Source organism: Euprymna scolopes, chromosome 40 (assembly GCF_053919585.1).
Source record: "Euprymna scolopes isolate OS-2025 chromosome 40, ASM5391958v1, whole genome shotgun sequence".
In the NCBI taxonomy this organism is placed as follows: domain Eukaryota; kingdom Metazoa; phylum Mollusca; class Cephalopoda; order Sepiida; family Sepiolidae; genus Euprymna; species Euprymna scolopes.
The window spans coordinates 4,551,920-4,575,081 of NC_136521.1; the positions used below are offsets into that span (position 1 = coordinate 4,551,920).

At 40.0% G+C, this 23,162-nt stretch overlaps 1 protein-coding gene across 13 annotated transcripts in view; it reads right to left on the minus strand.

Annotated features, from left to right (window-relative positions):
* The window catches only part of LOC145265357 (plexin-A4-like), a 1,096,693-nt gene that overhangs the window by 86,359 nt on the left and 987,172 nt on the right, over nt 1-23,162 (minus strand). For all 13 annotated transcript variants that reach the window (XM_080121138.1, XM_080121137.1, XM_080121136.1 and 10 more), the window contains one exon: nt 16,432-16,622. In XM_080121138.1, the coding sequence (XP_079977264.1) occupies nt 16,432-16,622 (191 nt within the window). The remainder of the gene's footprint in view (nt 1-16,431; nt 16,623-23,162) is intronic.

Below are 23,162 nucleotides of genomic sequence, written 5' to 3' on the forward strand. Positions count from 1 at the left end.
GAAAGACAAGGGGGAAAGAGAGAGAGGGGGGAAAGAGAGAGAGAGGGGGGAAAGAGAGAGAGAGGGGGGAAAGGGAGAGAGAGAGGGGGGAAAGGGAGAGAGAGAGAGAGAGAGAGAGGGGGGAAAGGGAGAGAGAGAGAGAGGGGGGAAAGGGAGAGAGAGAGAGAGAGGGGGGAAAGGGAGAGAGAGAGAGAGAGGGGGGAAAGGGAGAGAGAGAGAGAGAGGGGGGAAAGGGAGAGAGAGAGAGAGAGGGGGGAAAGGGAGAGAGAGAGAGAGGGGGGAAGGGGAGAGAGAGAGGGGGGAAAGAGAGAGAGAGAGGGGGGGGAAAGAGAGAGAGAGAGGGGGGGAAAGATAGAGAGAGAGGGGGGGAAAGAGAGAGAGAGGGGGGGGGAAAGAGAGAGAGAGAGGGGGGAAAGAGAGAGAGAGAGAGGGGGGAAAGAGAGAGAGAGAGGGGGGAAAGAGAGAGAGAGAGGGGGGAAAGAGAGAGAGAGAGGGGGGAAAGAGAGAGAGAGAGGGGGGAAAGAGAGAGAGAGAGGGGGGAAAGAGAGAGAGAGGGGGAAAGAGAGAGAGAGAGGGGGGAAAGAGAGAGAGAGAGGGGGGAAAGAGAGAGAGAGAGGGGGGAAAGAGAGAGAGAGGGGGGAAAGATAGAGAGAGGGGGGAAAGTGAGAGAGAGGGGGGAAAGTGAGAGAGAGGGGGGGAAAGAGAGAGAGGGGGAAAGAGAGAGAGGGGGGAAAGAGAGAGAGGGGGAAAGAGAGAGAGGGGGAAAGAGAGAAAGAGGGGGAAAGAGAGAAAGAGGGGGAAAGAGAGAAAGAGGGGGAAAGAGAGAAAGAGGGGGAAAGAGAGAGAGAGGGGGAAAGAGAGAGAGAGGGGGAAAGAGAGAGAGAGGGGAAAGAGAGAGAGAGGGGGAAAGAGAGAGAGAGAGAGGGGGAAAGAGAGAGAGAGAGAGGGGGGGGAAAGAGAGAGAGAGAGAGAGAGGGGGAAAGAGAGAGAGAGAGAGGGGGAAAAAGAGAGAGAGAGGGGGAAAGAGAGAGGGGGAATAGAGACAGAGAGGGGGAATAGAGACAGAGAGGGGGAATAGAGACAGAGAGGGGGAATAGAGACAGAGAGGGGGAATAGAGAGAGAGAGAGAGAGAGGGGAATAGAGAGAGAGGGGGAATAGAGAGAGAGAGAGAGAGGGGAATAGAGAGAGAGGGGGAATAGAGAGAGAGAGAGAGAGAGGGGGAATAGAGAGTGAGAGGGGGAATAGAGAGTGAGAGGGGGAATAGAGAGTGAGAGGGGGGAAAGAAAGTGAGAGGGGGGAAAGAGATAGTGAGAGGGGGGAAAGAGAGAGTGAGAGGGGGGAAAGAGAGAGTGAGGGGGGAAGAGAGAGTTAGGGGGGAAAGAGAGATGGGAAAGGGAGAGATGGGAAAGAGAGGGAGATGGGAAAGAGAGGGAGATGGGAAGAGAGGGAGGGGAAGAGAGGGAGGGGGGAAGAGAGAGAGAGGGGAAGAGAGAGAGAGGGGAAGAGAGAGAGAGGGGAAGAGAGAGAGAGGGGAAAGAGAGAGAGAGGGGAAAGAGAGAGAGAGGGGGGAGAGAGAGAGAGGGGAAGAGAGAGAGAGGGGAAGAGAGATATGGGAAAGTGAGGGGGAGGGAAAAGGAAGGGGGAGGGAAAAGGAAGGGGGAGGGGAAAGAGAGGGGGAGGGGAAAGAGAGGGGGAGGGGGAAAAAGGTACAGGGGGATCACACAGAAAGAAAGGGCCATAGATAAATTGTCTTTTCTGGCTTGGATGCCCAAGGCAGCGGACACGGTCCGACCGGCTGCTATCTTGACACGCTTTTTCATTAACAGATTATTTTCAAATTCCCTTTCTTCTGATTACAGGCAGATGCGAGTTCCAGAATATCTCGCCATCTTTGAATCGCGATTGAATCGACTATACGACTCCTAACACAAGTCAATTTACTCATGCATTAGAGATACAACTCTAGTTTCTATGATACTGGCGATACATGTTCTTTATCGTGTTGGGATATTAAGGTAGGTTTTACTATTTAATAACACTTTTCACTCTTTCGTATAGAACGCCTTCTGTCTGCCTGCAAGTATTTTAATGGTGGATGCTCCGACGAACTACAAGCACTTGTACTCCCTTGACGTAATTACCACCGACAAACCCAACAAGCAGCAAAATCCCACCCCTACACAGTAGTGAACCACAGATGCCAGAAAGCCTTCTACTCTAATAGTTTCTTCCCCAGAACTGCTAGACTTTGGAATTCCATTCCGGGTTCCTGTTTCCCCAACTGTACTGACATGCAGAATTACAAGTGTAATGTGAACATACATCTTGCTGCTCAACTCCCTACATAGTATCCCTGCAACTTATGTCCCTGATAATAGCCCCTTACATCAAAGTGGCACTGTGCCTTGTTAGGGGTGAAAATATATATGTATATATGCCAGCCATTTAGGAAACTCGTTTCTTATCGTTGAGCACTTTTAGTTAGATTAAAAGTCGGCCAATTTAGTTCTTATGCGTAGATGGTCATATGATGACTAGATCACTGACTGACGTTAAAAACGTTTAATGAAATAAATGTTTAAATTCAACAGTATCTCTCGCGGTTATTTTATATGTAAGCAAAGATACAGAAAGAAAAAAGTAAATCAATATACACCCAGCAACTTCAGTGTGTGTGTGTATGTGTGTGTGTGTGTGTATGTGTGTGTGTGTGTGTATGTGTGTGTGTGTTTATGTGTGTGTGTATGTGTGTGTGTATGTGTGTGTGTGTATGTGTGTGTGTGTGTATGTGTGTGTGTGTATGTGTGTGTGTGTGTATGTGTGTGTGTGTGTATGTGTGTGTGTGTATGTGTGTGTGTATGTGTGTGTGTATGTGTGTGTATGTGTATGTGTGTGTGTATGTGTATGTGTGTGTGTGTATGTGTGTGTATGTGTGTGTGTGTATGTGTGTGTATGTGTGTGTGTATGTGTGTGTGTGTATGTGTGTGTGTGTGTATGTGTGTGTGTGTATGTGTGTGTATGTATGTGTGTGTGTATGTGTGTGTGTGTATGTGTGTGTGTGTATATGTGTGTGTATGTGTGTGTGTGTGTGTGTATGTGTGTGTGTGTGTGTGTGTGTGTGTGTGTGTGTGTGTGGCTTTGACTGTCGTACAGACGGTCGGGTTTCAATCCTGGCTTGAGGTAGTTGCCTAGCTAGCCAGACTAATGAGCTGTGAAACAGCGAAACAGTACTGTATGTGGATGACTATATATAAGTTTAGATGAGAGTTCATCGATACCGTCGGTTTTAAACCTGATAATTTTAGATCCCCCATATCAAGCTCTCTTCAGCTGATACTAACCTTTTTTTAAGAGAGCTTGATATGGGGATCTTAAACGGTCCCCTATTAGCAGGTTTGAAACCGACGGTACTGATGACCCATCTAAACTTTCTGAAAATAGAAATAGAAATAATACGCTCTTATTTTCGGAATTTTTTCCTTATAATAGAGAACTCTGCTGGAACCCTTTTTTTTTTAAATATATATATCAGAACGTTTTGATGCGACAAGTCAGTTTCAAATCTGATAATAGGGGACCGTTTTAGATCCCCCATTCAAGCTCTCTTCAGCCGATACTCATCTTTTTTGAAGAGAGCTTGATATGGGGATCTAAAACGGTCACCTATTATCAGGTTTGAAACCGACGGAACCGATGACTTATCTAAACTTTCAGAAAATAAAAATATAAATAATACGCTCTTGTTTTCGGAATTTTTTCCTTATAATAGAGTATTCTACTGGAATTTTTTTTTTTTTTAAATATAACTAAGTATATATACACAGACACGTACACATACACACACTATATATATATATATATATATATATATATATATATATATATATATATACACACACACACCTTTCAGTATAATGATTAAATTGAAAGCGGGTTAAAAAAAAAAGCGTTAAAATAAGGACCAGTTTTGTTTTTAGCGATAAAAGGGGTCGGGACAGTCAGACAGCATTTCTTCTAATGTGTATTGCAGTTAAAAGATAACTTAACCACGTGACCTTCGTAACATGGATGACCTTATGATATTATTCCGTGCATCTCTACGGAAACTCCCGGTTCAGAGACAGATATGACTTTTTCTCAGATAATATCGGAATTGTTTGGCCATTAGCGTGATGAGAGAAATCCAAGTAGGATAAGGATAGAAGCCAACGCGGAGGAAGAAAGGAAAAAAGGCGAGAGGGCTCATGGGGGGAGAGAGGAGATGAGAGAGAGAGGGATAGAAGAAGGAGAGATGGCTCAGGGGGGAGAGAGGAGATGAGAGAGAGAGAGGGGGAATAGAAGAAGGAGAGATGGCTCAGGAGGGAGAGAGGAGATGAGAGAGAGAGAGAGGGGGAATAGAAGAAGGAGAGATGGCTCAGGGGGGAGAGAGGAGATGAGAGAGAGAGCGATAGAAGAAGGAGAGATGGCTCAGGGGGGAGAGAGGAGATGAGAGAGAGAGAGCGATAGAAGAAGGAGAGATGGCTCAGGGGGGAGAGAGGAGATGAGAGAGAGAGAGAGCGATAGAAGGAGGAGAGATGGCTCAGGGGGGAGAGATGAGAGAGAGGGGGAATAGAAGAAGGAAAGATGGCTCAGGGGGAGATAGGAGATGAGAGAGAGAGGGATAGAAGAAGGAGAGATGGCTCAGGGGGGAGAGATGAGAGAGATAGAGCGATAGAAGAAGGAGAGATGGCTCAGAGGGAGAGAGGAGATGAGAGAGAGAGGGATGGAAGAAGGAGAGATGGCTCGGGGGGAGAGAGGAGATGAGAGAGAGAGAGGGGGAATAGAAGAAGGAGAGATGGCTCAGGGGGGAGAGAGGAGATGAGAGAGAGGGGGAATAGAAGAAGGAGAGATGGCTCAGGGGGGAGAGAGGATATGAGAGAGAGAGAGGGGGGAATAGAAGAGGGGGAGAGGAAATGAAGGAGAAGGATACAAAGGGGAAGAGAGAGAAAAAGAAAAAAGAAATGAAAGAGAAAGAGGAGGAAAAGAGATAGAAGAAGGGGCAGTAGGGAGAGAAAGAGAAGGGAATGAAGATCAAGTAGTGAGTTAGGGCAAAGTCAGAGATTTGTTTTCCTTTTCCTATCTCCTCTCAGAACTACATTATCTTCAGCAACTCCTGTTGCTACCAATTCACCGCTCTCGCGAAAAGATTAGTAGCAAGTGAAACAGAGAGAATGAAAGAGAGATAATTGAGGGGATTTGAAAATACTCGAGCTGAGATCGAAACCAAAACCTAAAGAAGTGAGTCAAGTATGATAACCATTAGACCAGCTTGACACGTTCTTTAAAACATGTTTTCAAACGTACTTATTGATACATTTTATATGTAATGTACAACTACGATTCTATATCCATAGATAGCTTAAGAAATAGTCTTATATGATGACTAGCTAGGAAATGAATACAGAAAGCATTTTGAGACTAGACAATGCACCTTCGGCTCTTGAAAATCACCTAAGAGTATTCTAAGGAAACTGTCAGGTTTCACGATCGTGTATGCACAGTTGTGAAACAGTTGACAAACAGATAAAATTCCGATGGCTCCCACATAGCAATTTTTCAATTTTCACCCCTTAGTAGCTCTTTTTTTGTTCCGGATGAAAACCGATTAAAAAGTTTTCCACCTGTCTGATTATCCTATATACCAAATTTCAAGTCTGTAGATCAAACATCCGTTGAGTATATAGGTTGAGAAGTGTCCTCACACACACACACACACACACATTCTCACTTTTATAGATATATAAATAGATTATTTCTGAGTATCAGATTTGTGATCTTGTAACGGCCCATTCTATGCACATGTGCCATAGGTTGGCCATCCATACTCTACAACTTTCATTTCTTTAAACTCTTATTTTCCATTCTTTAAAAGACCATTCTCAGAGCTATGACTCAGAATCCAAAACTTCAAACACAAAATACTAAGATTCTTTCTTTCAAGAGTCACTCTTCCCATTTTCAGGGGAAGATTAAGGGCCACGGCACTGACATCATTAAAGACAAACCAGATTTTGTGACCTTCATTTTTTACCGAAAGACATATGGTCCCCAGACAGCCTATGATATGTTATTAATGCCTGTATTGTTAATTTAGTGCCCCCACCCCACTAGATCTGGCTGGTGCTACTAGATCAGGCTGTCTGAAGATATTGGATTAATTATGTGTTAAGTGTTGAAAGATTATGTTGAACAAAGATGGCGGCAGTAAATCAAATCGGCGAAGAATCAATGTAGCCCTGAGCTTGAGTGTTAAGTAATTCCTAGTAACAAAGATGGCGGCGAATAATCAAATGTAGGTTCGTGACAGAGGTGACAATTTTTATATTAACTTTGGAAGTTTCTGATTGGTTGGTTATTACAACTTGTGGTTATAAAAACGATCGTCGAAATCATTGGTGTCATACCCCATTATGAATAAAAAACATTTTAACAATATGTAATTTTATTCCTCATCTTTTATTTAGTTGCTCCTCTTAACCGTGTTGAGCTTTTTCTATCTTGATAGATTTGCTTTGTTAAAGATATTTACTTTATTGGCTCCATTTAATATTTCCCTTTATTATTAGATTTGACTTCCAATCGTTTAATACTTTCTAACTAATGATTTCCTTTAATTATCTTTTTTATTTGGTTATGTTTAAAACAAAAACTTGCACTACTGGTAGTCATAATAAAATAATATTTATTGATTTTAAACCACTAGTAAAGTTAAAATCTATAGATTTTTTACACTGGAAAATGTTATTATTGGGCTCACAACGAGGGAGACGAATCCTATTTTCCTATCGGCCAAGAAAAATTAAATGAATTATGCTAAAAGTTAAATAAAAAAATGATAACATTTTAAGGATAGGCCAGACGTTCTATCTTTGGAACAAAATCAAACGACTTACTAAGTGGAAGATTCCAAAATGACATAGAATTGAAGAGGAAACCTTGTTTGTCTAGACTGATAAATAAAAATTAGTACGGGGAAGTAGATGTTATATGTTGCCAAATTTCTACTTCTGCAAGGCACTGTATAATTATTCATCTGATGATATAATAAAATTATGTGTAACTTTTATTCTTCATCTCTTAGTTGTTCCTCTTTTTCTATCTTGATAGATTTGCTTTGTTGAAGATATATTCTTTATTAGCTTCATTTAATATCTCTCTTTATTATTAAATATGACTTTTTTTTTTGTTTTTACACAGTGATCACCACTTATCAAGGCCAGAAAACCACTCAGGGATAAGGATTATTGCAAGTACATTACGTTAGTGTGGAGATTTGATGAAGTGTTTACTTAAGGGGGCGGTTCATTAGGAATTTGTTAACGTTGGACTTGAAGACATCCAAGTTGTAGTCCGGTGGGAAGCAGGCAGACAGAACAGAGCTCCACAGGCGTGCAGTTCTAAGAAAGAAGCTTTGTTCATGGAATCCGTGTTTTGATTTAGGTACAGATATAGAGTGGGGGAAATTTTTCACAGTGGATTCAGCTAGACGGGTGTTTTTCGTGAAAGATTGGCGAGGGGTGACTAGAGATTGGAGTTTAGACGAGCACCTGCCATGGAAATAACGATAAAACAAGGATAGGCTCGCAACGTCTCTTCTGTGGGAGAGAGGTTGCAGGGTAGAGAAAAGGGCATCCCCCACTAAGCCACGAAGTCTATTTTGTACTCTGTCAAGGCAGGATAGGCTGTTTTTAGCAGTTCCTGCCCAGATATGGCAACAGTATTCCATCCTTGGACGTACTTGGCTTTTATATAGATAGAGAATTGCATCAGTAGTGAGATATCTTCTGGAGTGGTAGAAGGATCCCACCATCTTTCCAGCGACCTTGGCAACAGACTTGATGTACGTGTTCCATTTCAGATCAGGAATAAAGGTCACACCCAGAAGCTTGTCAAAACACGGGGCCTTGACAAGCTTCTGGGTTTGACCTTTACTCCTGATCTGAAATGGAACACGACTTCCTGTCGTTTAATACTCTCTGTTTATTATTAAATATGACTTCCTGTCATTTAATACTCTCTGTTTACTGCTTTTGCCTGCTACCTTGGCATTTATAGGTAATTAATTTCCCTTAATTCATTTGGTAACCTGGATGTAGAATGCTAGCTTTTGAAGTCAAGAGTGACATTGAGACTGGGTTTGAATTTCCGGAAAAGCAGTACTTATCACTTCCTACACTGATGACCGCATAAGCATGAAACACTAGTGTCTGTAAGTATAAAAATAATTGTTAATATTTATGAAAAAAAAATTACTGTTACAAAAAGCCCTTTTAAGAAAATAAACTTGAGCTATCCATGAGAATCCCATAAAACAATATCAACTGCAGAATACCGGATAAAATTATAGGGAGGGTGATTCTCGTTCAGGTCTGCCGAAAACAGCAATTATTCTCCCTTTGTCAGACACATCGCTAATGGAATGTGAGGACTAAAGGACAGAATAAGTGGTTCACTTTTTATTCTCTAAATACTTTCCGTATTCATTTCCCATTCATCACATAAGGTAATAATTTTATTACTGTTCTATTCATCCGAAACAAAATATAGTGCCACTTGGATGTAAGGGACTACTATTCAGAACAAAATTTGCAGGAATACTATGAAGGGAGTTGAGCAGTAAGATATCTGCAGGTCAGTACAGTTAGGGAAACAGAGACCTGAGAGGGAAAGATGTGTGTAAGGTGATGAAAACAAAGTTTCTGGCCACGGTTATGGTTAGGGTTAGGTTTCTGGCCACGGTTATGGTCTTTGGTGCAGTTTCAAGTGAGGGCCACATCATGCCATCTCACATCTTTGAAGTCGGTTTGAAAGTCAACACCAAATTGTACCTGGATGTGCTGAAGAGTGTGGTGATCCCTTGGTGCAATCAGGTGGCTGCTGGTAGACCCTGGGTTTGGCAGCAGGACTCAGCCAAAGAGACCCAGGCTTGACTTCAGGAGCGTGGCGAATTTGTACCCTTCTCTCACTGCCCCCCCCTCCTCTCTGGACCTAAACCCACTGGACTACTTCCTTTGGTCATACGTCAACAATATCACCAACATGACCTCCCACAACATAAAAGCTAGCCTGATCGCTGCCATCTGCTGAGTATTCACTGAGCTCCCGCGCCGGCACTTATGAAAAAGGCATGCTCCCAGTTCTTGCTCCATATAGGGCAACACTTTTATCGTTCAGTCCTGTATTTATTTTTCAAGTTGTGTCGCCACTACTTTTTTTTTTTTTTTTTTTAGATGGCAACGGTTGTGTAGCAGGTTTAGCGAGAGAAAAACAATTTACTACTTAGCCTTCGGGTCAGCATATTTACCAATTTATCTTATTGTTTATTTAAAAACACACACACACACAGGATATGATTTGTGAATCTTAGGTAAGACGCCCCTAGGTGCGCTTGAGGTATTGTGGTGAATGAATGAGAACTTTAGTTAGAATCAAGCATAAACTAGCAAAGGTACCGGGACGAGGATGACCATAGACACCCCCTCCCCAATTTTTGAGTGGCCTTGTGCCTAATTGTTTTGTTTGTAAACTTTCAGAGCGAAAAAAAAAATAACTCAACAGTGGAGTGTTCTACAGTAAGATGTTTATTCACATTACATTTAAATTTTTGCATGTTGGTATAGTTAGAAGCGATTAGAGTAGAAATTTTGAAATCAAGTGCAACACTGGTGCACATCAACGATCCATCGTGAACCCAACTCTTATCTTCAGCAATGATCTCCGAATTCACATTTTAAGTTCAATCGTCTACACGTGTGGATAATCTTTGAAAGCCAGCAAGGACTCAAGATCTTTCACACAGACACACACACACACACACAATATGATTTGGGAATCTTAGGTAGGACAACCCTGGGTGTGCTTGAGGTATTGTGCTGAATGAGAATTTTAGCTAGAATCAAGCATAAACTAGCAAAGGTACATGGACGAGTGTGACCATAGACACCCCTCCCCAATTTTTGAGTGGCCTTGTGCCTAATTTTTGTTATTTCTGTTTTCAACTCCAAGTGTAGTATCTGTTTTTTAAATGCTGCACTTTATTTTTTTCACTTAACTTTTTTGGTCTCGGTTAATAGACGAGAACTCCTTTATGACTGATACGATACATTTTTTTTATATTTGTTACTCATCAGAGTGCCCCTTTTGGGGGAGCTGGTTTTCCCCCCACATTAAAAATCGACCCCATGTCTAAATCTGCTCTGGTGGTGGTAGGGGGGGCGGCAAGTAAACAAACAAACAAAAATAGGGTTTGTATTACTGTACACAGATTCGAAAAAGTTGTCAAAAAACAAATATATAACAAATAAATGTTACCAAAGGAAAGATAAGTTACTTTTCTACCTAACTGGATAATTTTTTAGTGTTCTTATTTAATGTAACATGTTTATTAGGCTCGAAAAAGTTAGGTAGAAAAGTAACTTATCTTTCCTTTGATAACATTTGTTTGTTATATATTTGTTTTTTGACAACTTTTTCGAATCTATGTGTACAGTAATACAAACGCAAAAAATAAAATAAAACAAAATAAAATAAAAAAAAAAATAAATAAATAAAACAATACCGTTTTTATTACCCATTCGTAAATGTTGTACCCAGAGACATTTATTTCCTTAAACGCTAACACATGTGCCTGACAATGGGGGATAGTTTTAGCACTGAACTCTTGAAAGGGAACGTCCATGGTTTCGGGTGGGGATGACTATTTGTTCCCTCGGGCACAGAACAGTCAGCCTCTCTGATTAATTACAAGGATGTCGTTCTAAATTCTAACATTCTCAAACGCAAAATTTTCCAATAACGAAAGAATTGGTAAGGATTCGTTTTTATTTGTTTAATTTCGCGGAGGGGTCAAAGTTTAGGATAAGGAAGGGCGACACATGTTGAGGGTCATTTATTTATTTATTTTTGTATTTCTTAATAAAAGAAGATGTCCCATGAGTGGGGTCGGTCCTATGACTAAGAAGCAAAGACTTCAGAGACTAGATACCAAGTTTGTTTCGTTTTTCCTAAATTGTCTCTCCCCTTTTTTTTCCTGCCTCTTCTGCGCAAAAGTAGAAAAGGATTAAGGAATACCGTTCGCTTTATGTCTTGAAAAGAAGCAAGCTTAAGTTAGTGACCTACCTACCCGTTCTCTCCAGCTAGGGCACGAGATAAACGACTCCATATGCCAGACTTTGTTGCCCCCCCCCCCCGTCCCGGAACAGAAGCTAAAATAGGACGCAGAGGGAGATGTAAAAGGGAATAAGATAGAGGAAGACAAAATAGAGTTGGTTCTCCACCCACCCCCCATATACACACATACCGCCCTTATGATTTCACATGCCCAAACCATCAGACCCACTCCTGAACGGGATTCCTTTAAAAAATAAATAAATAAATAAATAAAAAAGAAAAAGAAAAAGAAAAAAAGGGGTGACAGCTTTTAGCTGTCACAAATTTCTGTCGGGGCGTGGGTGAAAGGAATGAAGGGGGGTAGTCTCCAAACATATTGAGCTTATAAAATAGATGGGCCCTGCTTGGTGCAGGGGGATGGATATATTTTAGGAACATAGTCGTGACAACTTACATGCTTCCCCACCAGGGCAGAGTTAGACACGATAAGTTTTTGAATGCGAGGGGAAAATTTAATGCCTCCCCTCCAATACGAGTATTCGGGATTGGAACAAAAACAAAAATTGCCTCAATAGAAGGAAAATAATTCTGAGAAATTTAAATGAACCATTGTTTCCATCAAAGGTTTATGTGCAGCTTACTTGCCATAAGTATATTTGTTTATGTGATTAAATATTGTACGGCCACAGTAATTCGCTCCAAATTAAAGCCACGCCGAGTTGTGTGTTAATATTTTTGTTTTTATTTCACTTATTCAACTAGTTTGGACAAAGATAGCCATCATCAAGAGAGAAAGAGTGAGATGGGGAAAGGAAAAGGAAAAGGGAGAGAGCGGAAGGAAAAGAGTGAGAGTGAAAGAAAAAGTGTGAGAAAGAGAAAATAAGAGAGAGAGAGAGGCTCAGAAAAAGATAGAGAAAAAAGTCTCCGAGAGAGAGAGAGAGAGTCTCCGAGAGAGAGAAAAAGAGAGAGTCTCCGAGAGAGAGAGAACGAGAGAGTCTCGGAGAGGGAGAAAGAGAGAGAGAGAGAACGAGAGAGAGAAAAAGACAGAGAGAGAACGAGAGAGAGAAAAAGAGAGAGAGAGAGAGAAAAAGAGAGAGAGAGCAAGAGAGAGAGCAAGAGAGAGAGCAAGAGAGAGAAAGAGAGAGAGCAAGAGAGAGAAAGAGAGAGAGCAAGAGAGAGAAAGAGAGAGAGCAAGAGAGAGAAAGAGAGAGAGCAAGAGAGAGAAAGAGAGAGAAAGAGAGAGAGAGCAAGAGAGAAAAAAGAGAGAGAGAGCAAGAGAGAGAAAAAGAGAGAGAGAGCAAGAGAGAGAAAAAGAGAGAGAGCAAGAGAGAGAAAAAGAGAGAGAGCAAGAGAGAGAAAAAGAGAGAGAGCAAGAGAGAGAAAAAGAGAGAGAGCAAGAGAGAGAAAAGAGAGAGAGAAAGAGAGAGCAAGAGAGAGCAAGAGCAAGAGAGAGCGAGCAAGAGAGAGAGAAAGAGAGAGAGAGAGCAAGAGAGAGAAAGAGAGAGAGCAACAGAGAAGAGAGAGAAAGAGAGAGAGAGCAAGAGAGAAAAAAGAGAGAGAGAGCAAGAGAGAGAAAAAGAGAGAGAGCAAGAGAGAGAAAGAGAGAGAGCAAGAGAGAGAAAGAGAGAGAGCAAGAGAGAGAAAGAGAGAGAGCAAGAGAGAGAAAGATCTCTCTCTTTTTTTCTCTCTCTTGAGAGAGAGAAAGAGAGAGAGCGAGAGAAAGAGAGAGAGCGAGAGAGAGAAAGAAAGCGAGAGAGAGAAAGAGAGAGAGAGCGAGAGAGAGAAAGGGAGAGAGAGCGAGAGAGAGAAAGGGAGAGAGAGCGAGAGAGAGAAAGGGAGAGAGCGAGAAAAAGAGAGAGCGAGAAAGAGAGAGAGCGAGAAAGAGAGAGAGCGAGAAAGAGAGAGAGCGAGAAAGAGCGAGAAAGAGAGAGAGCAAGAAAAAGAGAGAGCGAGAAAAAGAGAGAGCGAGAAAAAGAGAGAGCGAGAAAAAAAGAGAGCGAGAAAAAGAGAGAGCGAGAAAAAAAGAGAGAGAGAAAAAGAGAGAGAGAAAAAGAGAGAGAGAAAAAGAGAGAGAGAAAAAGAGAGAGAGAAAAAGAGAGAGAGAAAAAGAGATAAAAAGAGAGAGATAAAGAGATAAAAAGAGAGAGATAAAAAGAGAGAGAGAGCGAGAGAGAGAGAGCGAGAGAGAGAGAGCGAGAGAGAGAGAGAGAGAGCGAGAGAGAGAGAGCGAGAGCGAGAGAGAGAGCGAGAGAGAGAGCGAGAGAGAGAGAGCGAGAGAGAGAGAGCGAGAGAGAGATAAAAAGAGAGAGAGAGCGAGAGAGAGAGAGCGAGAGAGAGAGAGCAAGAGAGAGAGAGAGATAAAAAGAGAGAGAGAGCGAGAGAGAGATAAAAGAGAGAGAGAGAGCGAGAGAGATAAAAAGAGAGAGAGCGAGAGAGATAAAAAGAGAGAGAGCGAGAGAGATAAAAAGAGAGCGAGCGAGAGAGATAAAAAGAGAGAGAGCGAGAGAGATAAAAAGAGAGAGAGCGAGAGAGATAAAAAGAGAGAGAGCGAGAGAGATTAAAAGAGAGAGAGCGAGAGAGATTAAAAGAGAGAGATCGAGAGAGAGAAAAAGAGAGAGAGCAAGAGAGAGAAAAAGAGAGAGAGCGAGAAAAAGAGAGAGAAAGAGAGAGAGAGCGAGAAGAGAGAGAGAGAGAGAGAGGGAGAAAAAGAGGCTAAGATATGGCGAAAGAGAGAGGATGAGAGAGAGAAAGATTGATGAAAGCGAGAGAGAGAGAGAGAGAGGGGTGTGGGAGAAAGAGAAAAGCGGGTTAGAGAGAGAAAAATGTATGAGAAAAAGAGTGTTCAAAGGAGAGAAAGGGAGAGAGGAAAGAGGAAAAGAGAGAGTGAGGACGAGAGAGAAAGGGGAGATAAATCGGTTACTCCGTTAGTAGGAATAGATTACAGTTGTGAGTATCATCACTAATACACACGTTTATTTTCGTGTCTAAAACAACTGTCTTTTCTCTTAAAAACAATCTTAAAACAGTTATATAATTGTTGGTCTTTATAGATTCTCTTAGAATTTCTGACCCTGTTAAAATGTGTCCTACTTGAGTAAGATTATGTTTTAGATAGGAGTCTTGTAAAAATAATTATTTTTTAAATATATTTAGTCCCAAGAAATACAATTCACTCGTAAACTGTTTTACCATTTTTTTTTCGTCATCTTTTTCTATATCACATGCTATAATGTACAATTTTTTTAATGTTACTAGCATTGTTATTATTTTCATTATTTTCTCTTTTATTTTCTATTTCACACCATGACATATTACTTTGATACGGATTCAAAACTTGGCCAACGTCGCACAGCACCGTCCGGCAGTTTACGGTAAGCAACTAGAAAAAAACGGCCGACAAAAACCGACGCTGAATTCATAATTTAGAAAATAAAACTAACAAGACTTACAATAAGTTTAATTTTATGAATTAAATATATTTTTTTTATTTTAAAAAGGTATATTAAATTTTTGATGGTTAATTATTAAAGCTAAGAATCAAATAAAACATACCCCGTTTGTTTTAAATAGGATTCAAACTGTAGAAGGAAACGACGTCAACAAAAATAAATTAACACATGAACATGTTTTCGTTCAACATATAGACACGAAGAGACACGCCTGCTTTTATTAACATTCTGAGGCGAAGAGATCTTATATACAAGCTGAACAGGAGGTTACGTAACTCAAATGTAAAATTCTGAAACTGAAATGTACACGCATACAAAGTATTTTATATAAAGAACTAACTTTTCACACGGTCCAAGGAGACAACTCAAACAGACCGCTAATTTTTAAAAATTAAAAGAAAAAAATGTTATTTTTAGACGAAAACATGGAAACTACTATGACTGAAAATTTTTTTTTATGGAAAGTACCTAAAATTTATTTTTGCTAGAATATTTTTTAATTTTAAATAATTTTTTTTTTTTTTTTTTTTACAATTTTGTTTTCAGGAAAATAAAAAAAACTATGATGGAAAACAATTTTTTTTTTTTTTCCAGGAAAATTATCAGGAAAGTTTTTTTTTTCTCCTATTAACGAAAACATCGTTGACAGCTGCTTGGATAACGGCGTCATCTTTTTCCGACTGCTTATTTGGTAACTTACTGTAAACTGCTGGAAAATGCCGACGCAGATTTGGGTCAGGTTTTTTTTTTTTTTTTTTTTTTTTACATGGGTGTCACCACTTATCAAGGCCCAGAGACCACTCAAGGATAAGGGTTAATAGGTATACATTAGTCATTGTGATTTTAGCATAGTAAACAGTGGGAATTTTGTAACTTGGATTACTTAGGGGGACGATTCAATTAGAACTTGTTCACATTGGACTTTTTCTTCTTTTTTTCATAGGTATCACCACATTATCAAGGCCAAGAGGCCACTCAAGGATAAGGGTTAAAGAGTGTACAGTAGAAATTGGACAATATAATAATCATTAGTAATGAAAATTTGGTAAATTTGATAACTTATATGGAACGGCTCATCAAGAACTTATTTACGTTAGACTTGAAGACAACCATATTTTGTAGTCAGCCGGAAAGCAGGAAAACGGAAGACAATTCCACAGGCGTGCAGTTCTAATAAAAAAGCTTTGTTCATGGAATCTACGTTTAGGTTTAGGCACAGATAAAGAGTGGGGGGAATTATTGATAGTGTTTACAGCTAGACGAGTGTTTCTTGTGAAAGTTTTGCGAGGGGGGACCATAGATTGAAGCTCAGTCGAACACTTTCTATGAAAATAACGATACATCAGAGACAAACTCGCAACATCTCTTCTGTGAGATAGAGGTTGCAAGGAGGAGAAAAGGACATCTCCTACGAGGCTACGAAGTCTATTTTGAACTCTATCAAGGCAGGACCTTTCTAGCAGCTCCTGCCCAGATGTGGCAACAATATTCCATCCTTGGACGTATCTGGCTCTTATATAGATAGAGAATAGAATCAGCAGTGAGATATTTACCGGATCGATAGAAAGATCCCACCATTTTTCCAGCAGCCTTGGCAACAGATTTGATGTACGTGTTCCATTTAAGATCAGGAGTAAAGTAACCCTCTTTTTATTTTGCAGACCATAAATTATACAAAGTTAAAAAATATTCTAGCAAAAATAAATTTTAGGTACTTTCCATAAAAAAAAAATGTTTTCAATCATAGTAGTTTCCACGTTTCCGTCTAAAAATAACTTATATTATACACTTTTTATTATCATAACGATGAGATTAGGAACGTGAAAGGCTTACCTTGTGGCGTAGACCATGTCACCTTGTAGAGTCACGGATATTAACGATGCAACGTTGACTCGGTCGCGCATGGTGAACGATTGGTGGGCTTCCAACGTGCGGATAAAAGTCAAGAGAAACATTTCATTCCTTATCAAGTTCATGAACGCCTGTAGAGGTTTGTTGCTGACGGTGTTCGCATTCGGTTGATACTGGAAACAAAGAAAAAAAATAAAGGAGAAAATTGTTAATTTAAAGGAGTAGGCAGATTACACATTACTAAGGCAGTAATCATTACGAAAAAAAATAAAAGAGAAAATTGTTAATTTAAAGGAGTAGGCAGCTTACACATTACTAAGGCAATAATCATTACGATGTCAATAAGTCCGATTCTTACATAAGTATTCGGGAGTATTTTTCATTGGGTATTATCTCCATTCCATGCTTCCGTTCAGTCTTGAAAGACAAAGGGCACCCCTGAGGGGCAGTAGTGCGTGTAATTAACCACACCTCTCCCAAATCGACACTGCTTGAGTCTAGTGGCAAGGAGAAGACTAGGACGATTCGAAATAATGCCGAGATAAGCAGAGAGCACATACAGCACCTGAAAGTCACAAATGGTCACCCATTTAGTACTGTCCAGGTTCAACGTTGCTTAACTTTGGTGATCCAGCGGGGAACCGGTGTGTAACATGATTAGGGTACTATCTATTTTCTATCTATCTATCTATCTATCCATCAATATATATATATATATATATATATATATATATATATAGAGAGAGAGAGAGAGAGAGAGATAGATAGATAGATAAAAACAATAGATGTATGCGTGTGTAAATATTTAACAGGTAAACTCTTAAACTACTGGTCACATAACACTGAAATTAATAGAAAAAAGTAATTATTACGGCTATGACAACAGCATATTCTTTTCATTGTTTGGACTCTCGAGTGTGTATCCCTTGATATCTTATATGCTTTTATATAGAGTGATGTGGTTCTTAGTTGATTAACTGTGCCTTACTATATCGGATATATACCCGAGAATTAAAATAAGAATATTCTGTTGCCATAGCCCTACTAAGGAATAAGGGTGTCGAGTTGTATATTTTGGTTTCGATTCTGGCTGATAGCACCTAAGTCGTCTATATATATATATATATAAAGTTTTGATCTGATTACTATATATTAGGTTCAATATAATAATCGATAGAAAATTGTTTCTAATAATATATACATAGTTTGCATAAATTAAACTATCATATTTAAGCGCATCTTACAACTGGGCAACGCCAAGCAGCCTGCTAGTATTTTTTTAAAAATCTGCAAGAATACTAGGTTGATGTTCCCCATTTTTATTTTATTTTTATTTATTTACTTTTTTTTAGATGGATAGAAATAGTTTCTTTCGAAACACGTGAGGTAGAACCACCTCGGTTGATTAACCGTGTCTATCTGTGTCGGATATATACTCGAGAGTCAAAACAATGAAAAGGCTCTCGTCTTCAGGAGGCCTCAAGTTTTGACAAGCTTCTGGGCTTGACCATTACTCCTGATCTTAAATGGAACACGTACATCAAATCTGTTGCCAAGGCTGCTGGAAAAATGGTGGGATCTTTCTATCGATCCGGTAAATATCTCACTGCTGATTCTATTCTCTATCTATATAAGAGCCAGGTACGTCCAAGGATGGAATATTGTTGCCACATCTGGGCAGGAGCTGCTAGAAAGGACTTGTCCTGCCTTAATAGAGTTCAAAATAGACTTCGTAGCCTTGTAGGAGATGTCCTTTTCTCTTCCTTGCAACCTCTATCTCACAGAAGAGATGTTGCGAGTTTGTCTCTGATGTATCGTTATTTTCATGGAAAGTGTTCGACTGAGCTTCAATCTATGGTCCCCCCCCTCGCCAAACTTTCACAAGAAACACTCGTCTAGCTGTAAACACTATCAATAATTCCCCCCACTCTTTATCTGTGCGTAAACCTAAACGGAGATTCCATGAACAAAGCTTCTTTCTTAGAACTGCACGCCTGTGGAATTGTCTTCCGTTTTCCTGCTTTCCGGCTGACTACAATATGGTTGTCTTCAAGTCTAACGTAAATAAGTTCTTGATGAGCCGTTCCATATAAGTTATCAAATTTACCAAATTTTCATTACTAATGATTACTATATTGTCCAATTTCTACTGTACACTCTTTAACCCTTATCCTTGAGTGGCCTCTTGGCCTTGATAATGTGGTGATGCCTATGTAAAAAAAAAAAAAAGAAAAAAAAAGAGTATTTCTATCTATATAAATCAAACAGTAGATGTATGTATGTGTGTGTAAATATTTAACAGGTAAACTCTTTATTGATTGATTTATTTATTGCGGACTATCATCCTCATCTTTCTTGTTTTTTCACAACGTTTCACCCAACTATTTCTCTGGCCATCGTCAGGATAGGAACTCCGAATCTCCTAAATGCATTCTCAGCAATTACTGCCTTCCATAGTTGTCTCACCACTTTCTGACCAAGTAAGCTTTGGGTAGAATTGAAATCGCTATTTTCAGACAATTCTCACCTGGAACCGTAGAGATTCAACGTCTCTATCCACTGCGCCACGGGCCAGAGGAATAGTTGGCCGAAATGCCGTGAAACAACAACAAAGAAAGAAGAGGACAATAGTCCGTAATAAATAAATTAATAAATAATACTCATTCTGCGTAGGAGCTGCTAAAAGCACCCTATCCTGCCTTGACAGAGTATAAAATAGACTTCATGGTTTAGTACGGGATGCCCTTTTCTCTTCCCTGCAACCTCTCTCCCACAGAAGAGACGTTGCGAGCCTGTCTTTGTTTTATCGTTATTTCCATGGCAAGTGCTCGTCTGATCTCCAATCTCTCGTCCCCCCTCGCCAAACTTTCACAAGAAACACTCGTCTGGCTTAAACTACTGTCAATAATTTCCCCCACTCTTTATCTGTGCCTAAATCCAAACGTAGATTCCATGAGCAGAGCTTCTTTCTCAGATGTGCACGACTGTTGAACTCTCTTCCGTTTGCCTGTTTCCCACCTGACTACAACTTGGATGTCTTCAAATCCAACATAAACAAACTCCTGACAACCCGCCCCCTTAAGTAAGACACTATCAAAACCCTCAATACTAATGATTACTACAATACTATCACTGTACACGCAATAACCCTTATCCCTGAGTGGCCTCCGGGCCTTGATAAGTGGTTACCCTCATGTAAAAAAAAAAAAAAAAAAAAAAAAAAAAAAATCAATAATGAATTCCAATGAAATGCTATAGGTAAACTCTTAACCTACTGGTCACATAACACCGAAATTAACAGGAAATAGTAATTATTACGGCTAGAACAACAGCATATTATTTTCATTGTTTTGACTCTCGAGTGTATATGCTTTTATATAGAGTGATGTGGTTCTCGGTTGATTAACTGTGTCGGATATATACTCGAGAGTCAAAACAATGAAAAGACTATGCTAGTATCATAGTCATAGTAATTATGCATCAACGATGGTTTATAACGAGTAAAATCTTTGTTTGGATGGATGAATAAAGCATACAGACATATATCGTCATGTTGAAATCCGACATGTTCTTTTTTTTTTTTTAACAAGCCGACATGTTTATATTTCTTTCTGCGCATGATCACATGAAATTCATTGTTTCAAATGTGTTAATATTTAGACAGGACAGTTTAGCAGATCTCATTGGTTTTACTTGAAAGGCAACATTTCGAATTTCAAATTTCGCTATTATAACGAAAACGTACCAAATAAGAAGCAAGGAAAAATGAACAACAAAATTGTTTGTTTGAAAGCTGTTATGGTGTTAATCTATCTTCTTCTATATATATAAAAGGCAAAATGTGTGTGGCCATTTCGTGTATGTCTTCAAAAGGCTTTTCTCGCACACGTTCCCGGGGTCGTTACTATCGCTTAAAACTGTGTATATAGGTCCTAGATAATAATATGTAGGATTTGGGAACGCATGTAGCTTATAGATTTATTTACGTCGACTTTTACAAAATTATTGCTATTTTGGCTTCTCGCGTGTTGATTGGGCTTTTTAGTATAAATAAACTGAAACTAAACTCAAACAGACGTTCTCGGCATTGCGCCGGGAAAAACGTCCAGCGTGACTTCTATTTGACCTAATTAAGAAGGTCAAATAGAAGCAGCAGAGTTAACTTTTATTGCGCACGCCTGTTTTTATAGTTAAATAAATAATTTCAACCCTGTTTAACATTGTCTGTCGCCGTGGCTCAATGGTTAACGTAGCACTTTTTTTTCACACATTAATTTCCAACTCAAGGGTACGGGTTCGATTCTCATACTCAACTACCAAAACATTTTTTTTATTATTATTTAACCCCCCCCCCCGAGTTTTGATTTACCTCAAGACACCCAGGCATCGCTGGGTACCCCCCGCTAGTATATATATATAAAAGCGAAAATGTATGTATGTATGCTTTTCCTCGATGTCGACAAAAGGCTTCTTTCAGAGAAGCGCTCGCTTCACAACTTCTTAAAACTTTTTATATCATCTATAAATTGTCATATCTCACAGTTAACCACGGAGCTCGCCTGTCTATTTAATTTTATTGACTTTCAAACGATAATTATTCCACATTTCCCCCATTGGCACGCGTTACATTCGGTTTTCGGTATAAACAAAAAGTGACACTTGACTCTAATCACAGGCCCAGAGCCAGTGGTCTCTAGAGAGCTAATTAACGTTTGGTCAATGTCGACTTCGTCATATCAGACGGCGGGGGGGGGGGGCGAGTTTTTAAAAATAAACAAACCGATTTATTGACCTCATAAAAAACTGTCCCGCACAAAATGCTTACTGCTGAATAGCTATCGCCGTCACGTCAATCAAAAACGCGCACCTGTTTTTTTTTCACTTTACTATTTTCTAACTGCGCGTCGTCAAGGCTTTTTTATTTTCACGGGCACCTTTTTTTTTTTCACACACACCTACAAACACCCGGGCAACGCCGGGTATCCCTCGCTAGTCTATATATATAAAAGTGAAAATGTGTGTATGTATGTGTGTCAGTATGTCTTGGAAAAACTTTCGACAGTCCACGGATTTTCGCCAGATCGGTATCATTTTAAAGCCTCAACCTTCGCCCGACAAATATCGAAAAATTGGCCGAAAACATTAATTCCTTCACCCTAAACTGGGCCCTTTTCTACAAGAAGGATGCTGAAAAAATTGTTCCTTCATTTTCTCTGCTCCTGCTACTACGACAATGACATCATGTTTGACCTAGAAAACGTTGACGTTAGTTTCAACCACCTGCAAGTATTTTTAAAGGTTTAATTTTATCCATTATTAAGTGTATGTCTCTTTAGCGTAGGGGTAACGTGTCGGGTATGTTTTTTCTGCCTTAGCCTCGATGCTTCGGGTTCGAGCCTGTCTTCATACCTAAACCCTAACCCTCTCCTACATACACCCCTGTAACACCCAGGCAACGTCGGGTACCCCCACTAGTTGGTAATAAAAATGAAAGGAACACAGGACTTTTTGGAACGAACATGCATTCACATATATTACAGGCAAAAGCAGGTTGAGCAATACCATTCCTCAACTGTAGGGCGTTTGCACACGGCCTCCTTGGCTGCATGCCAATCTCTGACTGCCGGCACCGGTACTGATTACCAGAAGTGACGTCATGAGATAGTCCATTAATCCCATGGATGGGGCGTCTCCAACAAAAGTGTTTTCTGTATTCGAACTATAATATGCGTCTTTGTATACCACTAGCAGGGAGACCCGACGTTGCCCGGGATTGAATAATGATCAACCAATGTTTCACACTCCCATTTTTCTTTCTTATTGTCATCGAAATCGGTGAAATCTCCCTTTTTTTTTTTTCAATCAAATCCATTGGTTGTCGACTCTGGTTGGGGCCCCGTCGCAGTGCATCGGGAGGAAGCTTCACGCGCCTCCCAGCAGTGACAGTCCACAATACACTGTCGTCTACATTGCACTGTAGAGAACATACTTTTGAATTTATAAAATTCATTTTTCATATATAAGGGCTTGAATTAAAGTTTAAAATGAAAAGGTCAAGTATCACGGTTCAGTTGTGTTTTAAACAGAAACATTCATTTCGAACGCGTCCTCGTCATATCAAAGAACCTACTGTCGATTTTATATGTTGAGCCACTCAGGGATAAGGGTTATTGTAAGTACACTACGTTAGTGTGGATATTTAGAGTGTCTTCTTAATTTGTTTACGTTGGACTTGAAGACATCCAAGTTGTAGTCAGGAGGGAAGCAGGCAGACGGAACAGAGCTCCACAGGCGTGCAGTTCTAAGAAAGAAGCTTTGTTCATGGAATCTACGAATAGTAGATGCGTATAGTTAAAAAAAAGAAAGAAAAATTAAGAGTAAAACGATTCCCGGATAACGCCGGGTAGGTACATCTAGTTTGAAATAGTTTAACAACGCAATCCATTAAAAAGAAAAACATTTTTTTTCCCCTTCTCCTTCGTCTGAAACGAGCCACGCCCGATTTGAAAATTGATAACACCAAAACACAATAGAAATGAATTGTAAAAATGTGATCTTGATTTTTGCCATTTGGGGGGGGGGGGTAGGGGGGTCGTTCCTGGAGAGAATGAAGAAGTGGAAGAAGGTCGAAGCAAAAGTTTTGCTTCGGTCTGAAATTAAAATGGGTCGCAGGATTGGATTTACCAATGATATACGGTTTTATGCATTTGAAA